Source organism: Myotis daubentonii, chromosome X (genome assembly GCF_963259705.1).
Source record: "Myotis daubentonii chromosome X, mMyoDau2.1, whole genome shotgun sequence".
NCBI lineage: Eukaryota > Metazoa > Chordata > Mammalia > Chiroptera > Vespertilionidae > Myotis > Myotis daubentonii.
This window is the reverse complement of record NC_081861.1, coordinates 101993918-102018433: the sequence shown is the minus strand read 5'-3', so window position 1 is coordinate 102018433 and position 24516 is coordinate 101993918. Positions and strand designations below refer to the sequence as shown.

Below are 24516 nucleotides of genomic sequence, written 5' to 3'. Positions count from 1 at the left end.
TTCTATCCGATTAAAAAATGCACCTGGCATGGCATTGGGTGTATCTAGTCTCTGGCCTACAAGGTCAGATAGCTAAGTTTATCTCCCCCACTATTCAAGCAGGCTAGAAAGCAAAGTTACTTTTTCAGAATAAGAGGCCATCCAAAGAATAGCAGAGAACTCCAAACAGTATTTTTACAGAATAGGGGTTTTCCTTCACAACATATGTCTAACTTTTCCCCCATTGGCCTCTCCCAGCCTGCCCTGTCCCCCAGCACAAATCTTCACCCCCTATTGTCTGCATCTATTGATTATGCTTATATGCATGCATACAAGTCCTTTGGTTGATCTCTTACCCTCCCTCCCCTGTCTTCCCTCTGAGGTTTGACGGTCTGTTCGATGCTTCTATGACTCTGATTCTATATTCGTTCATCGGTTCATGTTGTTCATTATATTCCACATATGAGAGATCATGTGATATTTATCTTTCTCTGACTGGCTTATTTCGCTTAGCATAATGCTTTCCAGATCCATCCATGCTGTTGCAAATGGTAAGACTTCTTTCTTTTTTACAGCCGAGTGCTATTCCATTGTGTAGATGTACCACAGTTTTTCAATCTACTCATCTGCTGATGGGCAGTTAGGCTTTTTCCAAATCTTAGCTATTGTAAATTGTGCTGCTATGAACATAGGGGTGCATATATTCTTTCTGATTGATGTTTTAGGATTCTTAGGATATAGTCCCAGAAGTGGGATTGCTGGATCAAACAGCAGTTCCATTTCTAATGTTTTGAGGAAACTCCATACTGTCTTCCACAATGGCTGCACCAGTCTGCATTCCCAGCAACAGCGTACGAGGGTTCCTTTTTCTCCACATCCTCGCCAGCACTTGTTGTTTGTTGATAATAGCCATTCTGACAGATGTGAGATGGTACCTTATTGTCATTCAAAAATATTTTTAAAAAGGAATCAGATTTTAACTCCCTTTCTATCATGCCCACTGTTCACTCTCTCTCAAATCCTGACTGGCCATCCTTGAAACCATCCTTCATAGTGTTGCCAGAGATGCAAATAAAATCTGAGAACCTTTTCACATATTTTGCAAAGTATAGAAGGGCTTCTATAGCCTCTACCTGGTCTGCTTCTTCCACTCTCATCTCAGTCCCAGCTTCTCCTGTGCTAGTCATACTGAATTCCCTGCCTGCCTTGATCTTCTGCACTCTCTTGTGTCTATACTTGCTGGAATTCTGCTGGAGAATCTCCCTTCTCACTCACCCCACACCTTTTCCTGAGGTTTCCTACTCTTCAAGTCTTAGCTCAAACATTACTTTCTTCCTTAATTAAGTTTTTCCTCGTTCTTTCATGTCACTTGAGATCAATTCAGCACATCCTATATAATAAAGAGGTAATATGCAAATTGACCATCATGCCCTCTCACAAGATGGCCGCCCCGATGTGGTCACAAGGTAGCCACAATAAGATGGCCGGCAGGGGAGGGCAGTGAGGGGCGACCAGGCCTGCAGGGGAGGGCAGTTGGGGACGACCAGGACTGCAGGGGTGGGCAGTTGGGGGAGACCAGGCCGTCTGGGGATGGCAGTTAGGGGCAACCGGACCTGCAGGGGATAGAGGGCAGTTAGGGGGGTCAGGGCCTGCAGGCGAGGGCAGTTGTGGGCTACTGGGCTGACAGGAGAGGGCATCTGAGGCAACCGGGCCGGTAGGGGAACAGTTGGGGGGGATCAGGCCTGCAGGGGAGTGCAGTTGGAGGCGACCAGGCTAGCAGGGGAGGGCAGTTGGAGGGGACCAGGCATGCAGGGCATGGCAGTTGGGGGTGACCAGGCCTGCAGGGGAGGGCAGTTAGGGGCGACCAGGCTGCCAGGGGAGGGCAGTTAGGGGCAACCGGGCATGTAGGGGAGGGAGGGCAGTTGGGGGGGACCAGGCTGGCAGGGGAAGGCAGTTGGGGGCGACCTGGCTGGCTGGAGAGGGTAGTTGGGGCAACTGCGCCATCAGGGGAGGGCTTTTGGGGGCGATCTGGCCAGCAGGGGAGCAGTTAGGCGTCGATCAGGCTGGCAGGGGAGTGGTTAGGGCAGTGATGGCGAACCTTTTGAGCTCGGCGTGTCAGCATTTTGAAAAACCCTAACTTAACTCTGGTGCCGTGTCACATATAGAAATTTTTTGATATTTGCAATCATAGTAAAACAAAGACTTATATATATATTTTTTTTAATTAAATCTTTATTGTTCAGATTATTACATTTGTTCCTTTTTTTTTCCCCCCATAACTCCCCTCCTCCCAGTTCCCGCCCCACCCTCCGCCCTCACTCCCCACCCACTGTCCTCATCCATAGGTGCACGATTTTTGTCCAGTCTCTTCCCACATCTCCCACACCCCTTTCCCCCCCAAGAATAGTCAGTCCATTCCCTTTCTATGTCCCTGATTCTATTATAATCAACAGTTCATTCTGTTCATCAGATTATTTATTCACTTGATTCTTAGATTCACTTGTTGATAGATGCATATTTGTTGTTCATAATTTGTATCTTTACCTTTTTCTTCCTCTTCCTCTTCTTAAAGGATACCTTTCAGCATTTCATATAATCCTGGTTTGGTGGTGATGAACTCCTTTAGCTTTTCCTTATCTGTGAAGCTCTTTATCTGACCTTCAATTCTGAATGATAGCTTTGCTGGATAAAGTAATCTTGGTTGTAGGTTCTTGGTATTCATCACTTTGAATATTTCTTGCCACTCCCTTCTGGCCTGCAAAGTTTCTGTTGAGAAATCAGCTGACAGTCGTATGGGTATTCCCTTGTAGGTAACTGAGTTTCTTTCTCTTGCTGTTTTTAAGATTCTCTCTTTATCTTTTGCTCTTGGCATTTTAATTATGATGTGTCTTGGTGTGGTCCTCTTTGGATTCCTTTTGTTTGGGGTTCTCCGCGCTTCTTGGACCTGTAAGTCCATTTCTTTCACCAGGTGGGGGAAGTTTTCTGTCATTATTTCTTCAAATAGGTTTTCAATATCTTGGTCTCTTTCATCTTCTGGCACCCCTATAATTCTGATGTTGGTACGCTTGAAGCTGTCCCAGAGGCTCCTTACACTATCCTCGCATTTTTGGATTCTTTTTTCATTTTGCTTTTCCGGTTGGATGTTTTTTGCTTCCTCGCATTTCAAATCATTGACTTGATTCTTGCGCTCCTCTGGTCTGCTGCCGGGAGTCTGTATAATATTCGTTATTTCAGTCTGTGTGTGCTTAATTTCTAGTTGGTTCCCCAATATAAGATCGAGGGTCTTATTAGTTTTCGTGTAGATCTCATTAAGTTTATCGGCAGCTTCTAAACAGTTCTTGAGAGACCTTAAAAGTGTGGTTCTGAACTCTATTTCTTCCATTGACAATTTTGTCCTGTTTCTTTGTCTCCGCATTTTGTTATGCTTCCTTGGTGCACCCCCTAGTGGTCTTTGTTCGCAGTCTTATAGATAAATCTTGATTGTTGTAGCTAATTCCAGGGAGGGTTTGACCTCCAGGCCAAGTGGCTATGAGAATCAGCTGTGTCAGCAGTGAGAGAACTTCTGTCCTCTAGGGAGGTGCTAATCTAGCCTTTGCCTGAGGCTATCCGTCAAATGCCTCTGTGCAGGGCTTGGGCGGGGCGGGTCACACAGGATCAACAGGGTGGGCCGGAGAGAGCAGTTATGGCGGCTCTCAGTCCTGTCCCCAGGGGCTCTGCCTCTCTGAGTCCCAGCACCCGCTGCAAAGCTGGGAGAGAAAGCTGCACTCGCTCTGACCGAAGCCAGACAGTCCCGCTTCTCCTGTTTGAGTCTGGGTCCCTAAAGACTCGCCCGGATCTGGTGCTCAGAGTCTGCGACTCCCTCCCGATTGAAAACAACAACCGCGCCCTCCGCCGCCAGCCCGCTCCACGCACTCCGCACCTCAGAATTTGACTTCAGCACTGCGCCTCCTCTGAGTGTCCGTATGCGTTTCTCTTTCCTCCTAGTTGTAGGACTTCCACTCAGCCAGCGTTCCTGTGGTTCTGGGTGATGTCCCTTCCGTTTTTTGGTTTCACTTTTGAAGTAGTTGTTCAAAGCAGCAAACTCCGGCGTTAACCTATGCCACCATCTTGGTTCTCCCAAAGACATATTTTTGATATTTATTTTATATATTTAAATGCCATTTAACAAAGAAAAATCAACCAAAAAAATGAGTTCGCGTGTCACCTCTGACATGCGTGTCATAGGTTCACCATCACTGGGTTAGGGGGTACTCCGGCTGCTAGGCAGAAGCGGTTAAGGGCAATCAGGCAGGCAGGCAGGTGAGAAGTTGGGAGCCAACAATCCCAGATTGTGAGAGGGATGTCCGACTGCCGGTTTAGGTCCAATCCACAGGTTATTGGAACTAAACCGGCAGTTGGACATCCCCCGAGGGGTCCCTGATTGGAGATGGTGCATATTGGTCTGAGGGACACCCCCCCCCCCGCGTACGAATTTCGTGCACTGTCCCTCTAGTTGTATTTTAATTGTTTATATACCAGTCTTTCTCGTTAGAATGTGAGCATCTTGAATACAGACACTTTTAAGTTAATTTTTCCCTTAGCATCCAGCAGTGTTTTTCAGAAAGTCCCTCAGTAAACATCCTCTTACTCGGTAGCCATTTTTAATCTACCACAATGTCTATTGTTGTGTCAGTTTCAGTATTTTGTGTTTGTTTAAGAATTAGTCCATTTTATTTAGGTTATCTAATTTTTTTGGTGTACAATTGTTCAAGATATTTCAATATACTCCCCTTTTTAAAATACATATTCTTCTCAATTTTCGAGAAGAAAGGAGCGGTAGAGAGAGAGAAACATCAACAAGAGAAAAATCATCTATTGGCTGCCTCTTGCACGCCTCCCACTGGGGATTGAGCCGCAACCCGGGCATATTCCTTGAATGGGAATTGAACTGGTGAATTCTTGGTTCCTGGGTCCATGCTCAATGGCTGAACCACACCTGGCTGGGCAATCTCCCCTTTTAAAATAGTTAGTGACATCCCGTCTTTAATTTCTGATTCTAGTATTTGAGGTTTGTCTCTTTTTCTTGATTAATCTAGTCTACACTTTGTCAATTTTGTTCATCTTTTCAAAGCATGACAGTGTGGGACTCTATATAGTTTCTATGGATTCATCCAAGCATGGATTGAACATTTTTGGAAAAGTTATGTTTTTGGTGATGGGTACTATGTAGTAGGCCTGTAATGGTTGCATCAACAATACAATATAACAAGTATTTATGTAGCAGTCATGTTATTTGAGGTATTGTATATAATTCACAGATGATTTAAAGCAGTGGTTCTCAACCTGTGGGTTGCGACCCCTTTGGGGGTCGCACGACCCTTTCACAGGGGTCACCTAAGACCATCGGAAAACACATATATGATTACATATTGTTTTTGTGATTAATCACTATGCTTTAATTATGTTCAGTTTGTAACAATGAAAATACATCCTGCATATCAGATATTTACATTACGATTCATAACAGTAGCAAAATTACAGTTATGAAGTTGCAACGAAAATAATTTTATGGTTGGGGGTCACAACATGAGAAACTGTATTAAAGGGTCGCGGCATTAGGAAGGTTGAGAAGCACTGATTTAAAGTATATGGCAGGACGTGTGTAGGTTAAATGCAAATACATCAGCATTTTATATAAGGGACTTGAGCCCTCCAGGATTTTGATATTTGCAGAGGGACAGATATTGAGGGACCACAATAAGTATCACTGATTTTTCTCTATTGCTTTTTTATGCCCAGTTTCATTAATTTCCTCTCTGACCTTTATTTTATTTCCTTCTCTGTGTTTTCTTTAGGTTTGTTTGCTGTTATTTTACACTATTTTTTTTTTACAATTTATTTATGTATTTAATTTATTTTTGTTTGTTAATCCACACCTGAGGATATTTTTCCATTGATTTCTTTTTTTTAAGGGAGAGTGGAAGAGATAGGGAAAGACACAGAGAAAGAAACATTAATGTGAGAGAAACACTTTGATTGGTTGCCTCCTGCACTTGTCCCTACCAGGGCCTGGGTCTGGGACAGGGGTGGGCAAACTTTTTGACTTGAGGGCCACAATGGGTTCTTAAACTGGACCGGAGGGCCGGAACAAAAGCATGGATGGAGTGTTTGTGTGAACTAATATAAATTCAAAGTAAACATCATTACATAAAAGGGTACGGTCTTTTTTTTTTTTTTAGTTTTATTGATTTCAAACGGGCTGGATCTGGCCCGCGGGCCGTACTTTGCCCACGGCTGGTCTGGGAGAAGCCTGCAACCAAGGTACATGTCCTTGACTGGAATCGTACCTGGGTTCCTTTAGCCCACAGGTCGATGCTCTATCCAATGAGCCAAACCGGCTAGGGCAGAGATAATTTATTAATAGTATGATTTTATTTTTAGTAGGAGATGAACCTTAGACAATTATAATAGGGAATGGTTTGTTTACAGACTACTCTTTTTTTGAAATTTAAGAGTGATTTTAGTCAGACAACTCTTCTAGGAATAAATTAATGAATACTATCATGCTTCATAGATTAAAAAATGTGTTCGTGGAGTTGTAGGTTTTCCTGTTCTGTTTGATAATGGATTGAAGAGATAAATAATGTTTTTATTTCTTCTCTTTAAAGATAAAATCATTGTTTCTGGAAATAACTCTGATATGATGGAAAACAGCAAGGAAGAGGTAAGAATAATTTGAAACATTTAAAATAATTGCTAATAACAACTAGAGTAATGTGATAGATTACATCTATTTAATTCATGCATGTGTTAAATTTACTGTTATACCCAAGTATTATTATGCTACTTCATTTTGGGTAGTTGTTCGTTTTTAGAAGGATATTTATTGATTTTGTTATTATTGTGGTTGAGCAGTATACCAAAAGTCAGACCACTGAAGGCTTACTAACAGATAGATATTTGAACATTATTATATTGTAACAGTGGTGATCAAGGTGGTTGTTACAGGCAGAATTCCATGATTCTGAGATCTCTCAAAACCTGGATAGTCAGGGTATCTTGAGCATTATTATAGGAATCTATCCTGGGGTCCTTCACATGATACCCTGGCCTACACTATGATTTTGGTATTATTTTACCTAATATAAAATATTTAATCCAATAAAATATATTTATTATACTGGCAAAGTAAGAGTAAATTTAGTATCTTAAAGCAAATTGTAGAAGTATTCTGTGCCATAATTAGGGTAGAGAAAATGACACATTTTTATATCCTTAAAACTCCCTATCTCTGTTGGGATCTGATTACTTCTAGATCTTTTTTTGTCTTTGTTGACTTGGGCTAAGAACATGATACAGAAGTGTATCCTTTCCCTCTCACTAAAATTTTTAAAAAATATATTTTTATTCATTTCAGAGAGGAAGGGAGAGAGAGATAGGATCATCAATGATAAGTCATTGATACGCTGCCTCCTGTATGGCCCCTTCTGGGGATTGATCGGGAATAGAACCATGACCTCCTGGTTAATTCATTGAGCCATACCCGTCTAGGCTCACCCCCTAAAATTTAACATTAATAATTTAGTAAAAACTCAGAAAAGTATTTTAAATCTAGGAAACCTGAGAGTAAATGAAAATTAGATTTTAAAGTTCCTTTTAGAAAAATATTATATATATGTGTGTGTATGTGTGTGTGTGTATGTATGTATATGTATATATATATATGTTAGAGGCCCAGTGCATGAAATTTGTGCACTGGGTGGGGGTGGGGCTTCCCTCAGTCCAGCCTGCACCCTCTCCAATCTGGGATCCCTCTCACAATCCGGGACTGCTGGTCACAACCGCTTGCCTGCCTGCCCTCCTGATTGCCCCTAACCGCTTCTGCCTGCCAGCCTGATCACCCCCTAACCACTCCCCTGCCAGCCTGATTGATGCCTAACTGCTCCCCTGCCGGCCAGATCGCCCCCAACTGCCCTCCCTGCCAGCCTGGTTGCCCCCAACTGCCCTCCCCTACAAGCCCAGTTGCCCCCAATTGCCCTCCCCTGCAGGCCTGGTCAACCCCAACTGCCCTCCCCTGCAGACCTGGTCCTCCCCAACTGCCCTCCCTGCAGGCCTGGTCACCCCCAACTGCCCTCCCCTGCAGGCCTGGTCACCCCCAACTGCCCTCCCCTGCAGGCCTGGTCCCCCCCAACTGCCCTCCCCTGCAGGCCTGGTCACCCCCAACTGCCCTCCCCTGCCAGCCGTATTGTGAGCACATGGGGTGGCCATTTTGACCAAATGGGGTTGGACATCTTGTGTGAGGGTGTGATGGTCAATTTGCATATTACAGTTTTATTATATAGGATACACACACACACATTCACACACTCACTATATCACTGTATCAGAGGTCTTGGAATAGGTTACTAGTTAATTGTAGGGGTGTTTCTTTGAAAGTCTTAATCACCTCTGTATTTATTTCTCACATTTAGGGATCTAGCTCTTCAGGAAAATCCAAATCATCAGGATCATCACGATCAAAGAGGTTGGTTGATATTGCAGGGAAAAAAGTTAATTTATTTTTCAGGTTGTATTTTTTTCTAAGAATAACTTTTTTCTAAACTTACTTGAAGTACTCTTGTTTCAAGTAAACTATTTTATACAAACATACATATTAAAATGCACACAATAGTATAGTGAATCTTTTATTTATCACTTGGCTTCAATAATTATTAATTAATTTTGATTTTGAATTTTTATTGAATTTTCTGGGGAGGATTTATTAGGTGCTAGTGGCCTTTATTATATTTATATCACTTATTTTTCATCATATATGTGCTTTGAAAAAGGAGGAAAAGGGAGATGAAATATTGAATGCCTCATGAGGCAGTATGGTTTTTTTTAGGGTTATGTGAAATTGTCTAAGATTGGGAGTGGTAGCCATTATAGTTATGAGGAATTTATAAGGAAATCAAAGAATGGTAAAAAATACTTATCTGTGTAAAATTGCCAGTGAATTGTACATAATGACTGAAACTACTTCCAAGCATACTATATAATGCATACAATATTGTGTAGCATATTCTTTTTTAAAAATATATTTTTATTGATTTCAGAGGGGAAGGGAGAGGGAGATAAAGATAGAAACATCAATGATATGAGAGAATCATTGATCTGCTGCCTCCTGCATGTCCCACATTGGGGATCGAGTCTACAACCTGGCCATGTGCTCTGAGCAGGAATCGAACCCTGACCTCCTGGTTCATAGGTCGATGCTCAACCACTGAACCACACTGGCTGGGCTGTGTAGTATAGTTCTTATTAGAAGTTTTCAATTTATTTTATTGGACTTTTGTTGTTTCTGATCTGTGGGACTGTCTTTTTTAAAACTGTCATGCTCTGAAGCATTTGGGATCATTTAAAAATTTTATTTATAGATTTTGAGAGAGAGAGTGAGAGAGAGAAGGAGGGAGAGAGAAGAGAGGAAGAGATAGAAACATTGATTCATTGCTTCATTGATTCATGCATTCATTGGTTGATTCTTGTATGTGTCCTTACCGGGGATTAAACTTGCAACCAAAGCCGGGATATCTGGATGATGCTCTAACCAGCTTACCTACCTGTACAGGATGGGAATATCTTTTAATAAACACAGCTTGATTGGTATTAACTTATTCTCTAAAGTAATGATTCTTAACTGGGAGTTTCCTTCACAATCCCTCGGTAGCTTATTTGAATGTACATGTTCTGGTCCTACCTACTGAGTTGTAATCTTCAGTAATATGGAATAGAGATGTATGCTTCCCTAGGTGATTTTTATATGTTTTCCTGCTTAAGAGCCACTGCTCAATCTAAACCTGTTATTTATATTCTTTGGGTATTGTTCCAATTGTCAGAAGTGTCCATAATTCTATGGACGTAATTCTTTCATAGGAAACCTTCAATTGTAACAAAGTATGTAGAATCAGATGATGAAAAACCTTTGGATGAGACTGTAAATGAAGATGCTTCTAATGACAATTCAGAAAATGATATTACTATGCAAAGCTTGCCAAAAGGTAATGTGTATTATTTTTTCATATGAATTTAAGTTGAAATGTATTTTAAAAAATCATTGTTATAAAATTGGAACTTGATTTCTGTTAACTGTGTGTAAAGGACCAACCTGGCACTTTAATAGTGATGGAAATGTATTAGTATGGTAATGATAATGTGTTATTGAGGTTATTAATTTAGAATATTCAGTCAGCTTTGAAAGAACAATACTTACTTTCTCTTTCGATTGGGTTCTAGAAAAGGGATTTTAGTTTTCATTATACATGATTTTGGAAGTTGGTTTAAAATTTTAATGTATTAAGTTTTGGTTCAGTAAATTTTAATGTGCTTGCTTTGTAGAAAAACGTAATGAATATTCTGAAAACTTTTTAACAAAAACATTTAAAACTGAGTTTAGCTTTACTGTATTCTTAAATTTGCTAAGAGTCAATGCTAAACTTAACTATTAAAGATAGATTTAGGTATATTTTTTGTAATTATCCCTTTAAAAAGCCTTGTCATATATTTCTCGACTGTTGCAGTTCTAACCTTTAAACAGTTAATTGAATTGCGTCAAAAAAGCCAAATGAAAATCTTGAGTTTTTCATAGTCCAAGTCTGAGAGCGGAATGATTTCCTCATAAGAGAATGACAAGGGTTTTGGTAATTTCACGGTGTTTCAGAGTTAAAAGTTTGGATTATTTTTCTTTATTAAATAGTTTATGGCTCTTAGCAGATTTTTCAAATTTATTTTGACAGCAGTGTTTAGTAAATTTTGTTCTCTGTCTGTACTTATGTTTTTATGACACTTTTTTGACTACAGAAATTTTAAAAAATGGTGGGTAGGAGGATAAGACATTGTTTGACTAAGACCAATTAGAAGTTACAGTAGCTGAGGAATGAAGTGAGGAAAAATGAGTAAATGAGAGAAAGAAGAAAGATAGAAGAAAAATTGATGGGCCTACCATTTACATGGTTTTGCAAATAATTTATGATAAATATTATATAATGGTTTTGCTAGCCAAGGGCAGAAACTGCTAACATGGGAGTCTGAGTCCTATAGGCAGTGATTCACTTTGGCTTGCTTCATTGTCAGTGGTTGTTACTGGGTGTCTTTATGATGGCCACTGGGTGAGCTAAGAACTAGGAATTCAAATTTTACTTTTAATGATGTTGTGGAAGAAAGTTAGTATGGGATGTTACTAACTTGACCTAAGCATAATACTCTCCCACTAAACCAGAAATAAACTCTTTCCATGAAGTTAAGTTTAGGTGATTGTAATTATTGTTAATAATTATATATTGAGTGTGTATAGATACCAGATTCTTACAAAATTAACTCATTTAACCCTCAGAACAGTGCTGTTAGGTAGATATTGTTTCTATTTGTAGAGATGAAGGAACAAATTCAGAGCTCAAGGCACTTTTTCAGCTTTAAATTGAGAAGGTAGAATTTGAACCCAGGTCTGCCTGAATCCAAAGCTAGTGAATGCTCTTTCCATTCTGCTGCTTTGCTTCCATTTAGAGGAGAAACTTCAGAAAGAATCCTAATATTTTTTGTTAGTTATAAATCTTTAACTTTTTTCAAGTGCTGTGGCTTCTCTGAGAGTATATATGTGACATGGTTGTTGTTGATTAAGTTTTTTGGAGGTTGTGTAAATTCACTCGTTTGTAAAAACTCAATCCTTTGTGTCTCCTTTCCCTTTTCTCAGAAATTCATTTAACTAGATTGCTATTCCTTGCGAAAATCTGCTTGCTGAATAACACGGACACATGGGTCAGGGGAACCTCCCCTAACTACCAGGTTTTACTTTCTTAATTGTTGCCATAATGCACAGTTATTAAGCTCAGCAATGTAGATAAATGTGAGACCTGGACCCTTTTTCTATATCCCTGCTTTATTTTTTCTTGAGAGATTAAAATGAAAAATTAAATGAACAACCCCTGTATTAAATTCACATGCTTTATAGCTAAGAAAGTATAGTCTTTTTCTAAAATATTTCCATAGGGACTAACAATTGAAGTCATCCTACAGTTTATTGTGAGAGCATTTAAACTTAAGTATCTCAAAGAAACCTTTTGTATGGGACTCTTTAAGAACTTTGTAGGTTACTGAAACTTTGACATACTTGTTGGGAAAGGCCTCAGAATAGTTATAGCAATAATAGCAGAATTAACTTCTCACATTGCCCCCCATTATTCTCATCCAAAGCAATATAAAACATCTCTTAATAATCTTTTTCTCACTTTGTAAGTTATATAAATGTCTAATTACTGTGTTGTACAGCTGAAAATAATATAATATTGAATGTCAACTATAATTGAGAAATAAAAAGAAACCTCAAACATCTTTTTTTGTAGTTTAGAATTTGGATTATGAGAATAGGGTATTTTTTTTTAAATTTCCCATCTGGTCATTTTATTTTATAAACTCTTTATGGAACTTAGCATGGATGTTCATATAGGCACTATAAAAATCAGAATTGGGCTGAGACTTTCTGCTTTATTCACACATTTATGTTATTACTTTATAATACCTCCCTCTCCCATTTTTATGAGCAATATTCCAAAAAGTAATCTGATTGTTGACACCTGGCCCTTTTACTATTTCCCTGTTTTATTTTCACTTAAGAGGTCCTTATACAAGTATTGAAAGCTTGAAAGAAACAAAACTATGTACCAGCAATGTTGGCTTTATCTGAACTGAAGTCTTGTACTTCACGTGCACATTTAATATGTGTAATGGTTTTTTAAATGAAATCATTCTAGGTACAGTGATTGTACAACCAGAGCCAGTGCTGAATGAAGACAAAGATGATTTTAAAGGGCCTGAATTTAGAAGCAGAAGTAAAATGAAAACTGAAAATCTCAAAAAACGCGGAGGTAAATACAAATGAAAATGAAAACATGAATTTAAATTGCTGTTTATGACCATATTGGAAAATCTGATGTGCTTACTAAAAATACCTCCACTTTTCTGCCCATTGTTTATTAAAAGCACTACTTAAAAATAACTTCTGATTCTCTCTGAGCTCTGAAGCAGAAAAGGTTAATACCATTTATCAAAACACCTTTGCCTTCAGTGGCTATTAAGTTATCTCCAGAAGATTAGCATTTCCTTCTTGCACATGTTAGTTCTGTATTGCCTATATGTCAGAATACTATGTGTTCCCTCACCCCCAAATAATTTTAGATTTGGACAAAATCTTGCCTGTGGCCTTCATGTAACTTTATACATATCTAAAACATTGTTTCACAGAGTGATGAACATTTGCATTAGTGTTAACTGGGGTGCTTTTTAAAAATTCAAGTCCCTTGACTCCATTCCCAACAAATTAGAATTTCTAGGGATGATGTCAGAAATTTGTCCCAGTTTCTTCTTATGTACATTAAAGTTGGAGAGCTATTGATCTAAGCATAGCAATGCAGGTTGAGTAGAAAAGATAAGGGAGCTACATTTCTCTGAGCCGTCTCTTCCTTTGTCTGTCTACTCTCACTTATACACACAATTATATTGGCTTATCATCTGTAGAAAGTTAGCATAAGTAGAATTCATTCAGAAATTCATGACAATGGAGTATGTATCCCATTGTTTGTGATTTTTAAATAGTGTCTATATGTATTTTTGGGGCATATTAACAGAGCCAGAATCCATGACTATAAAAGGAACCAATCTCTATAAGATAGAACATGACACTAAATTTCTGAGTAGAAGTGTAATGGATGTGTGTCTGCTTAATATTTATCCTGTTCATTGTGAAATTATAGCATGGTTCTTATATTGGTGAATTTTTTTGTAGATTTTTATTTCAGTGCTGTATGATTATCTTAATAGGACTAGTAAAACATATCAGTATTTATAAAATTTATGATCAGTTTTCAGGTTAAATAATTTATTAGTTGTGAAAGGAAATCAAGGAAATGTTTAGGTTTTTTGTCCACAATGGGGAGTTCTATGTCTTTCAAATATAAGCAAGATTTATTGAGAATCTAGTTTATAGAAGGGTAATTACTATTGCAGCAACAAAACTCGCCGAAACTAAATAGTATTCTAAAAACAAGAGAAATGGCAAGTAGAAAATGATAGTAAGGACCAGTAGCAAGAGTTTATTTTTTTCTGATCATGGGTCCTCTAGAGAGGACACATAATTAAGTGTACTACATTGTATTAAAATTAATACCTAAATGGTGTCTTCTGGGGAGGGACTCTGGAGCAGCCAGTGTTTGAAATATGGATAAGGAGATTAAAAAAGAACCAAAGTTTTTGGGGAGGGTGTTCCTAGTGACACTTTGATATGCTGCTGGTATTTGATCTGAGCTGATAAGTTTCTGGAGCATTTTATTGAGTGTTCTGTATAAGAATGTTTACATTGTGCTTAAGGAAATACCTGTGTTTATAGCCATATTGTAGCACTTAAATCTTTTATGTTTGTTTTTGTCTGAATGATTTGGTATATCTTTAAGCTGTCATAAATCACACAGAAAATTTAACTATGTTCACTTACATATACTTGTATGAGTAAACTAGTGATCTGAAGTACTGGGTTGCTAGTTAATATTCAGACTTCCAAGGAAAGTTAGCTCAAAAATTGAAGCCTAACTTAGGAAATTGTCAAGAATGTAAACTATATATAAAATATTCTTATATTGATTTGAAATAAAGTTAAACACAAAGATATAGCTATTTTGACCATTTTAGGAGCCACTGTTGTTTAAGTACCATAGTCTCTTTTGACATCCTTTTCCTAGTTTAACTATTTGAAAATATACTTTATATCTGATTTTCTATATTTCTCAATAATTTTGTTTCCTCTTTAAAATTATTAAAATATATTGAGTTCAAAAACAACAATGCTTCCTTTTTATGTATATACTGTATTATAATCATTAAGATTTTATATCTAAAAATAAAAATTTAAAACACATATAGAAATAAGTACATAAATCAAAGGAATATTTCAGTATTTTACAGTATTTGCTTAGCTGAAATATTGGTTCAGTCTTACTCTCATCAATTTCCCTTTCCTACCACCCTTCAGGTAATGATTATCTTGAAGTTTGTATGCATGCGTGTGTGTGTGTGTGTGTGTGTGTGTGTGTGTGTGTGTGTGTTTGTGATTTCCATGCATGTTTTTATGTTTTTTCTGTACATATACTCATAAAGCATTTATTTTTCTTTTAAGCATATACAAAATAGTATGTTGTATATATACTTTTGCAACATTTTCCATTCAACATTGTTTTTGAAATGTATCCATGCCAGTAAGTGTATATCTAGTTGTTTTATTTTTTACTGCTTTGTAGAATTCTGTTGTATTAGTAAACCACTATTTCCCAAATGTGACGGTATTTCCAGTTTTTTTTCCAATTTCCTAATTAATACTGCAGTGACTATCCTCTATATGATTCCTTGTGCACATTTGGGAGAAATTCTTCAATGTATCACCTAGTTTTATTTAATTCTTGAGTGATATATGTGCAAAAAGCACATAGAAGATGTTTAATAAATATTATCTACCATTGAGTGAATATTCAAACTCTAGCTTTTATTCATCTTGTTTATCTGAAAGCAATTATTTTAAATGAAAAAGCACACTTTATTTTTATGTTAAAACACAAAATATATGAATACTCAAGATCAAACACTAATGCAGACCAATATGATTTAAAATATAATGTTAGCAGCTTATGTAGTAAGTCAAATTCTCTATATTTTCTGGAAAGTATGGTGGTACGCTTATACCTTGGATAAACTTTTGTAACCTCTGCAAAATAAAAATATTTGTGATAATATTTGGGCCCATAAGTGATTTGGACCTTAAAAGTAAGAAAACAAAATAAGAAATTAATAGGTGAAAAATGTTATGTTGTTTTTATCTTTTATTTAGGGATAGACAGTTTGTATTTTTTGTTTTAGTTGTCTCTCTTTTACTTGTGAATGCAGACATTTTATTGGCTTGTTTTGAGTCATAATCTACCTCCTTACTTTGATCAAGATCTTGGTTGCACATCAGAATCATTGGCAAAACTTAAAAAAATTTTTTTAGGGGATTTCCATTTAGTAGTTTAGGGGTGGGGGATGATTATCTGATTTTTAAAAAGATTCACCAGATGATTCTAATGTTCAGCTCAGATTGCGAAGCACTGTCTTAAGCAGCACGAGGGATGAGAGTAAGGCAGTAGAGGTTTCCTCTTATGATTTGTTCCTTAGGTTACCTTCAATCTGTTTTTCTGCAAATACCAATGGGGCTGTCCCTTCCTTCCTTCAACCATTCTGCGGTTTTGCTGCCAAGATAGGAGTACCTACAAGTCTTATTTGGAAATAGTCAGTGCAGCTATGGAGTAGACAGTGGAATAAACACAAAAATAAGGCAGCTTAATGGGAATTGTGGATAATATTGAAGTAAATCTTGGGAACAAACTGGCAATATAATATTATCAGGTTTTCACATACTATATAAAAAATAACTGTGTAGACAATTCTATTTTGAGAATAAAACCTATATGGCATACCTAACTTTAGTATAGGGTTGAAAAAGAATCTGTTCTATATATATCACTTGGTTCTTGATTCTTCAAGATCTGAATTTATTTGAAAATTAATAACAAAATGAAGAGTTCTTCACCCCTGTTTTTAGAACTTCTTTTATGGAGTCTCATGTTATATTGAGTTGTTGTGAGAAATAGGGTTTGCATTTGTAAAGGGAAACAAGTTAGAATTTCTATCTCTGAGATTTGCTAAGATTGTCATATTTTTAGTAAGTTAATAAAATTATTAACCTTTTTACTTATGTCCAAATGTCATTTTCCCAAGGATTATATTTCATTTCCAATGAAATGTGCAAAATTATGACCAATGTAAATATCTCTTTGTATGTATGTATATGTGTTAATAAAGGCCACTCATTTCTCCTAGAAGATGGGCTTCATGGGATTGTGAGCTGCACAGCTTGTGGACAACAGGTCAATCATTTTCAAAAAGATTCCATTTATAGACATCCTTCCCTCCAAGTACTTATTTGTAAGGTATGTAATGATCTGTTGATAATTCATTCCACAAATAATTGAATGCTTACCATGTGTCAGCACAGTGTTAGAACTTTGGTCCACAGTGCTGAAGAAGAGGGCTAATATTGTAGTGGGGAAGACTGCCCAATTAGTGCCATGATAGGGGAGATTTGGGAACAAACAGGAAGCCTGTGTAATTTGGATTTGGGTGGGTGAGGGGCTTTATAATGAACACTAGAGGCCCGGTGCACAAAAATTTGTGCACTTGGGGGGGGCCCTCAGCCTGGCCTGTGCCCTCTCGCAGTCTGGGACCCCTCGGGGGATGTCCACCTGCTGGCTTAGGCCCACTCCCCGGGGGGGATCGGGCCTAAGCTAGCAGTCAGACATCCCTCTGGCAGCCCAGGAGCCCTCAGTGGATGTCCACTTGCCAGCGGGGAGCAGACCTAAGCTGCAGTCAGACATCCTTAGCACTGCTGAGGAGGTAGGAGAGGCTCCTGCCACCACTGCTGCTGGCAGCCATCAGCCTGGCTTGTGACTGAGCAGAGCTTCCCCTTTGGGGAAGCTCCTGCATTGAGTGTCTGCCCCCTGGTGGTCAGTGTGTGTCATAATGACCAGTCATTCCCAGTGGTTCTGCTTTTAGGGTCAATTTGCATATTACCCTTTTATTATATAGGATGATATAAAATAGGATCTGAAATATAAATAGGAATTAGCCTGATGAAGTGGGATTGGTTCAGCTTATTCCAGGCAGAGGCAAGATGGTGTTCAAAGACTGGTAAGTAAGGGAGAGTGTAGTGTGTTACAAAATCTGAAGAGTGTATTTATATGCATATGTATGTTTTATAACCTTTTTTTCATGGATAAACGTTAATTTTTAAAATTTCCTTTCAATTTCAAAAAATGCACACTTATATAATTGAGATCAGACTGAATATATAATTTTATATCTATTAAATTATAAACATTTTCTTTTTTATTGAATTTATAGGGGTTACATTACTTAATAAAATTATCTAGGGTTCAAGTATACAATTTTATAATATATTAGAGGCCCTGTGCATGAAATTCGTGCATGGGTAGGGTCCCTAGGCCTGGGCTGCAATCAGGGCCTATGGGCTGACAGCAGGGACCTTCCTTCGTTCTGTGCCGATTCCATAGCAAGCAATCGGTCTCCTGGTTGAACTCCCGTGGGGACAATTTGCACATTAGGCTTTTATATATATAGATCATCTGTAAATTGTATAGTGTGTTCACCACCCAAAGTGAAGTCTCCTGCCATCATCATTTATCCCCCCTTTTCCCACTTCTACCTGCCCACCATCCCTCTTTCCCTCTGGTGATCAGCCTACGGTTGCCTGTGTCTATGAGGTTTGTTTTTTGCTTAATCTCTTCACTTATTTCACACAGCCCTCCTCATTTCCCCTACCCTCTGACAGCTGTTAGTCTGTTCTCTGTATCTATGAGTCTGTTTCTATTTTGTTTGTTTATTTTGTTCATTAGATTCCACATATAAGTGAAGTCAGATGGTATTTTTTTTTCTGACTGGCTTATTTCACTTAGCACAATACCCTCTAGGTCCATCCATGCTGTTGCAAAGGTAAGATTTCTTTCCTTTTTATGGCTGAGTGATATTCCATTATGTAAATTTACCAGAGCTTTTTTCTCTGCTGATGGGCACTTGAGCTGCTTCCAAATTTTGGCTATTGTAAATAATGCTGTAATCAACATTGTTTCAAATCAGTGTTTTGGTTTCTTTAGATATATTCCCAGAAGTGGAATCACTGGGTTGTAAGACAGTTCCATTTATAATTTTTTGAGGAAACCATACTGTTTTCCACAGTGGCTGCACTAATCTACATTCCTACCAACAGTGCACAAGGGTTCTCTTTTCTTCACATCCTTGCCAACACTTGTTGTTTGTTGACTTATTGATGACTAGAGGCTCGATGCACAAAATTTATTCAAGTGTAGGCCTTCCTTCCCTCGGTTGCCGACACCAGCTTTCCTTTGGCACTGGGACTCAGGCTTCCCTCTGGCCATTGGCAGGGAAATGGCACTCGGGCTTCCCTCTGGCCGCCAGCACCTGGGACTTGGGCTTCCCTTGCAGGGGGAGGCCCTGCCCACATGGTGCAGACTGCCGGTCGGTGGTCTGGGCCTCCTTCTGTGGGATGATCATGGGGCGATGGCCGGGCCCCTGACGAATCGCATAGCACCCTCCTTGGCTGGCCTGGTGCCAGTGGGTGTCATAGCGTGGTCCCAGATGGTTGTCCAGATGGTCGTTCTGCTGTTCGCTGTTTGGTCAATTTGCATATTACACTTTTATTATATAGGATAACCATTCTGACAGGTGTGAGGTGATATCTCATTGTGGTTTTACGTTCTGTTTCTCTAATGAGTACTGACATTGCCCATCTTTTCATCTGTCTATTGGCTATCTGTATGTCCTCTTTAGAGAAGTGTTTATTCAGGTCTTTTGCCCATTTTTAAAATGGGATTATTCGTTTTGTGGTGTTGAGTTCTTTATAAATTTTGAATATTTACCCCTTACCAGATGTATCATTGGCAAATATGTACTTCCATTTAGTGGGTTGTCTTTTTTTCTTAAATTCTTTATTGTTGAAAGTATTACATATGTCTTCTTTTTCCCCATTGACCTCTCCCAGCCTGCCCCGGTCCCCCAGCACAGGCCTTCACCCCCCTATTGTCTATGTCCATTGATTATGCTTATATGCATGCATACAAGTCCTTTGGTTGATCTCTTATCCTCCCCACCCCCTCCCCTGTCTTCCCTCTGAGGTTTGATGGTCTCTTTGATGCTTCTATGTCTCTGGATGTACTTTTGTTCATCAGTTTATGTTGTTCATTATATTCCACAAATGAGTGAAATCATGTGATACTTATCTTTCTACGACTGGCTTTTTTCGCTTAGCATAATGCTCTCCAGGTCCATCCATTCTATTGCAAATGGTAAGACTTCTTCTTCTTCTTCTTCTTTTTTTTTTTTTTTTACAGCAGGGTAGTATTCCATTGTGTAATGTGTCACAGTTTTTTAATCCACTCATCTGCTGATGGGCACTTAGACTGTTTCCAAATCCTAGCTATTGTAAACTATGCTGCTGTGAACATAGGGGTGCATATATCCTTTCTGATTGGTGTTTCTTATTTCTTGGGATATAGTCCTAGAAGTGGGATTACTGGGTCAAATGGGAGTTCCATTTTTAATTTTTTTTTCAACAGTTCCTATCTTGTGCTTTGTGATTTGTTTACCTGTCTCCCATTTTTAATTTTTTGAAGAAACTTCATACTGTTTTCCACAATGGCTGAACCAATCGGCAATCTCAGCAGCAGTGTATGAGGGTTCCTTTTTCTTCACATCCTCGCCAGTACTTGTTGTTTGTTGATGATAGCCATTCTGACAGGTGTGAGGCGGTATCTCATTGTTTTTTTGATTTGCATCTCTTGGATGATTCGTGACTTTGAACATTTTTCATATGCCTCTTGGCATTCTGTATGTCCACTTTTGAGAAGTGTGTATATAGTTCCTTTGCCATTTTTTGATTGGATTGTTTATCTTCCTTTTGTTAAGTTGTATGAGTTTCCTATAAATTTCGGAGATTAAACCCTTATCAGATGTAACATTAGCAAATATGTCTCCTATGCAGTGGACTCTCTTGTTCATGATTTTTTTTAAATTAAATCTTTATTGTTCAGATTATTACATCTGTTCCTCTTTTTCCCCCCCATAACTCCCCTCCTCCCAGTTCCCACCCCACCCTCCACCCTCACTCCCCATCCACTGTCCTCATCCATAGGTGCACAATTTTTGTCCAGCCTCTTCCCCCATCCCCCACACTCCTTTCCCCCCCAAGAATAGTCAGTCCATTACCTTTCTATGTCCCTGATTCTATTATAATCCCCAGTTCATTCTGTTCATCAGATTATTTATTCACTTGATTCTTAGATTCACTTGTTGATAGATACGTATTTCTTCATAATTTGTATCTTTACCTGTTTCTTCTTCTTCCTCTTCTTAAAGGATACCTTTCAGCATTTCATATAGTACTGGTTTGGTGGTGATGAACTCCTTTAGCTTTTCCTTATCTGTGAAGCTCTTTATCTGACCTTCAATTCTGAATGATAGCTTTCCTGGATAAAGTAATCTTGGTTGTAGGTTCTTGGCATTCATCACTTTGAATATTTCTTGCCCCTCCCTTCTGGCCTGCAAAGTTTCTGTTGAGAAATCAGCTGACAGTCCTATGGGTGCTCCCTTGTAGGTAACTGAGTTTCTTTCTCTTGCTGCTTTTAAGATTCTCTCTTTGTCTTTTTGCTCTTGGCATTTTAATGATCATGTGTCTTGGTGTGGTCCTCTTTGGATTCCTTTTGTTTGGGGTTCTCTGCGCTTCCTGGACTTGTAAGTCTATTTCTTTCAGCAGGTAGGGGAAGTTTTCTGTCATTATTTCTTCAAATAGGTTTTCAATATCTTGGTCTCTCTCATCTTCTGGCACCCCTATAATTTGGATGTTGGTATGCTTGAAGTTGTCCCAGAGGCTTCTTACACTATCTTCGTATTTTCGGATTCTTTTTTCATTTTGCTTTTCCGGTTGGGTGTTTTTTGCTTCTTCGCATTTCAAATCTTTGCCTTGATTCTTGTGCTCCTCTGGTCCGCTGTTGGGAGTCTGTATAATATTCTTTATTTCAGTCCGTGTATGCTTAATTTCTAGTTGGTTCTTTATCACAACATCGAGGGTCTCATTAGATTTCTTGTAGATCTCATTAAGTTTATCGGCAGTCTCTAGAAGACTCTTGAAAGACCTCAAAAGTGTGGTTTTGAATTCTACATCCAGCAGCCTGCTTTCCTTCAGGTCTGCATTTGTGTCCTGTTTCTTTGTCTCAGCATTTTTTATGCTTTGCTGTGTCGATAGAGTGGCTTTCTGTGCTAAGTGTCCCAATTACCTGAGGTAGACACTCTTGGTGCACCCCCGTGTGGTCTTTGTGCACAGTCTTGTTGTAGCTAAGCCTTGATTGTTGTAGGTAAGACTGGGAGGGATTTGACCTCCAGGTCAATTGGCTGTGAGGATCAGCTGTGTCTGCAGTGGGTGAACTTCTGTCCTGGATGTCCAGGGCAGCGCTAATCTAGCCTCTGCCTGATGCTAACCAGCAAATGCCTCCGTGCAAGGTTTGGGCGGGGCGGGTCCCAGTGGATCAACTGGGCAGGTGGAGCGAGCTGTTATGGCTGCTCTCAGTCCTGTCCCCAGAGGCTCTGCCTCTCAATGTCCCGATAATTGCTGCAAGCCCCTTGGAGAGAAAGCTGCCCTCAAGTTCCGGCTGATGCCAGACAGTCCCGCTTCTCCTGTTTGAGTCTGGGTCCCCAGAGACTCGCCCGGAATTGGAGCTCAGAGCCTGAGACTCCCTCCTGATTGAAACAGACAACCGTGCCCTCAGCCGCCAGCCCGCTTTGCACGCACCTCCTCACCTTTGTATTTTACTTCAGCACTGCGCCTCCTCTGAGCCTCGGTATGCTTTTCTCTTTTATTCTAGTTGTAGAATTGCCCCTCAGCCAGCCTTCCTGTGGTTCTGGGTGATGTCCGTTCCGTCTTTTAGTTGTATTTTTGAAGTGGTTGTGGGAGGCAGCAATCTCTTGTCTTTCCCTATGCCGCCATCTTTTTTTCTCCCCCCATGATTTTTTTTGCTGTGCTGAAGCTTTTTGTTTTGATGTAGTCTCATTTGTTTATTTTCTCCTTAGTTTCCATTCTTTTTAGTTTTTTGATGGTTTCCTGTGTTGTGCAAAAACTTTTTAGTTTGATGTAATCCGTGGGTGCAGGATCAGCCTGTTCCATGCCTCTGCACTTCCTACCAGTCTCAGTGTGCTTTCTTCTTTATTTCTTTAGTTGTAGGACTTCCATTCAGCCAGCTTTCCAGAGGTTCTGGATGATACTTGTTCTGTATTTTAGTTGTAATTTTGATGTGGTTGTGGGAGGCAGCGAGTACAGGCGTTTGCCTATGCTGCCATCTTGGTTCTTCAATCAGCATGTTTAATTTTTTGGATACAGGTGTTTTACTTCCTTGGATAAATTTATTTCTTGGTACCATATTTTTTTATGGGATTGTTTTCTTACGTTGCCTTTTTGGTAGTTCATTATTCTATATAAAATTGCACTCATTTCTGATTAATTATTTTGTATCCTGAATTCATTTCTCAGTTTTAGTCATTTTTCGGTTGAGTCTTTAGTGTTTTCTATATACAATATCATGTCATCTACAAATAATGGCAGTTTTACTTTCTCCTTTCCAATTTGTATGCCTTTTATCTCTTCTTGTCCAATTTCTGTGGCTACGACTTCTTATTCTATGTTGAATAAGAGTGGTGAAAGTGGACATTCCTGTCTTTTTCCTGATTTTAAGGGAAATTCCTTTATTTTTTGCTTATTGAGTATGATCTTGGCTGTGGGGTTTTCATATATGGCCTTTTTTATTTTGAGGTATGTTCCCTTTATTCCCACTTTGCTGAGAGTTTTTATTATAAGTGGGTGCTGGATTTTTTCAAATCCTTTTTCTGCATTTATTGATATGATTTTTATCTTGCAATCTCTTTATGTGATGGATCATGTTCATTGATTTGCAAATATTGTACCAGTCTTGCATCCCTGGAATAAATTCCACTTGATGATGGCATATGATCTTTTTAATGTATTGTTGGATCTAGTTTGCTAATATTTCGTTGAGTATTTTTATATCTATTTTTTTCAGGTATCTTTCCCTCTTATGTCATCTAAATTCCCAAATCTATGGTCTCTGTGGAGATAATGGAAATAAAAATGTTTAATATGTGTTAAAAATACTGTTAACAGTTTATGTACACTTTTTAAAATTAATAATACTTTGGAGTTTATTTTATAGATGTATAATATCAAGGTTATGGTTTCCCCAATACATATCAACTGCTAAGATTAATCCTGTGTTTGTTTTGCAATATAATGTCTCCTTGAAATGTGGGGTCAGACCAAACTTTCCCCGAGTTCTAGTTTTAGATAGTTTCTCTTATGCATTTTTGATAGAGACCTACTTAAATGCAGTAAATTTTTCTCTTTAGCAATTTGTGTCCTTCCTTTCCTTGAATTAAGTTCGGCCAGGATCCTATGTAAGGTTCATGTTGTAACCTCTAGTTTTAAATTCTGACAGGTGAAATTCAAGTTGTTGGATTTGTAATGTGCATTCCAATTCTCTTTTCCTATATATCTTATTGATTTTTTCCCCCAAGGACCCGTCTGTTGAGGTTAGCCCATTTCAGTAACAAACAGTTTTTTACCAATGGATATGGAACCTTCCCTTTATCCAGTCCCAGTAAAAGGAATTTAGTGTCAATCAGACTTGGATTTGAATGCTAGTTTTGTCTTTTACTGGTGTAGTGGTATGCCTTTAGCAGATTTATTCACATATCAATGCAACCTTAGTTTTTACTCTCAAATGAGGCATAATACCTCTGACCTTGCATGGTAGGTATTTTTAGAATTAAATATAACAGTATTTTAATGTAGTA

The 24516-nt window shown here is 38.6% G+C and overlaps 1 protein-coding gene across 10 annotated transcripts in view; it reads left to right on the top strand.

The window, feature by feature from the left end:
* The window catches only part of ATRX (ATRX chromatin remodeler), a 284022-nt gene that overhangs the window by 71582 nt on the left and 187924 nt on the right, over nt 1-24516 (top strand). For 6 of the 10 annotated variants that reach the window (XM_059679365.1, XM_059679371.1, XM_059679363.1 and 3 more), the window contains 5 exons: nt 6627-6682; nt 8430-8482; nt 9871-9995; nt 12741-12854; nt 16888-16997. In XM_059679365.1, coding sequence (XP_059535348.1) covers nt 6627-6682; nt 8430-8482; nt 9871-9995; nt 12741-12854; nt 16888-16997 — 458 coding nt within the window. The remainder of the gene's footprint in view (nt 1-6626; nt 6683-8429; nt 8483-9870; nt 9996-12740; nt 12855-16887; nt 16998-24516) is intronic. The other 4 variants (XM_059679369.1, XM_059679366.1, XM_059679364.1 and 1 more) reach the window with 3 other exon arrangements.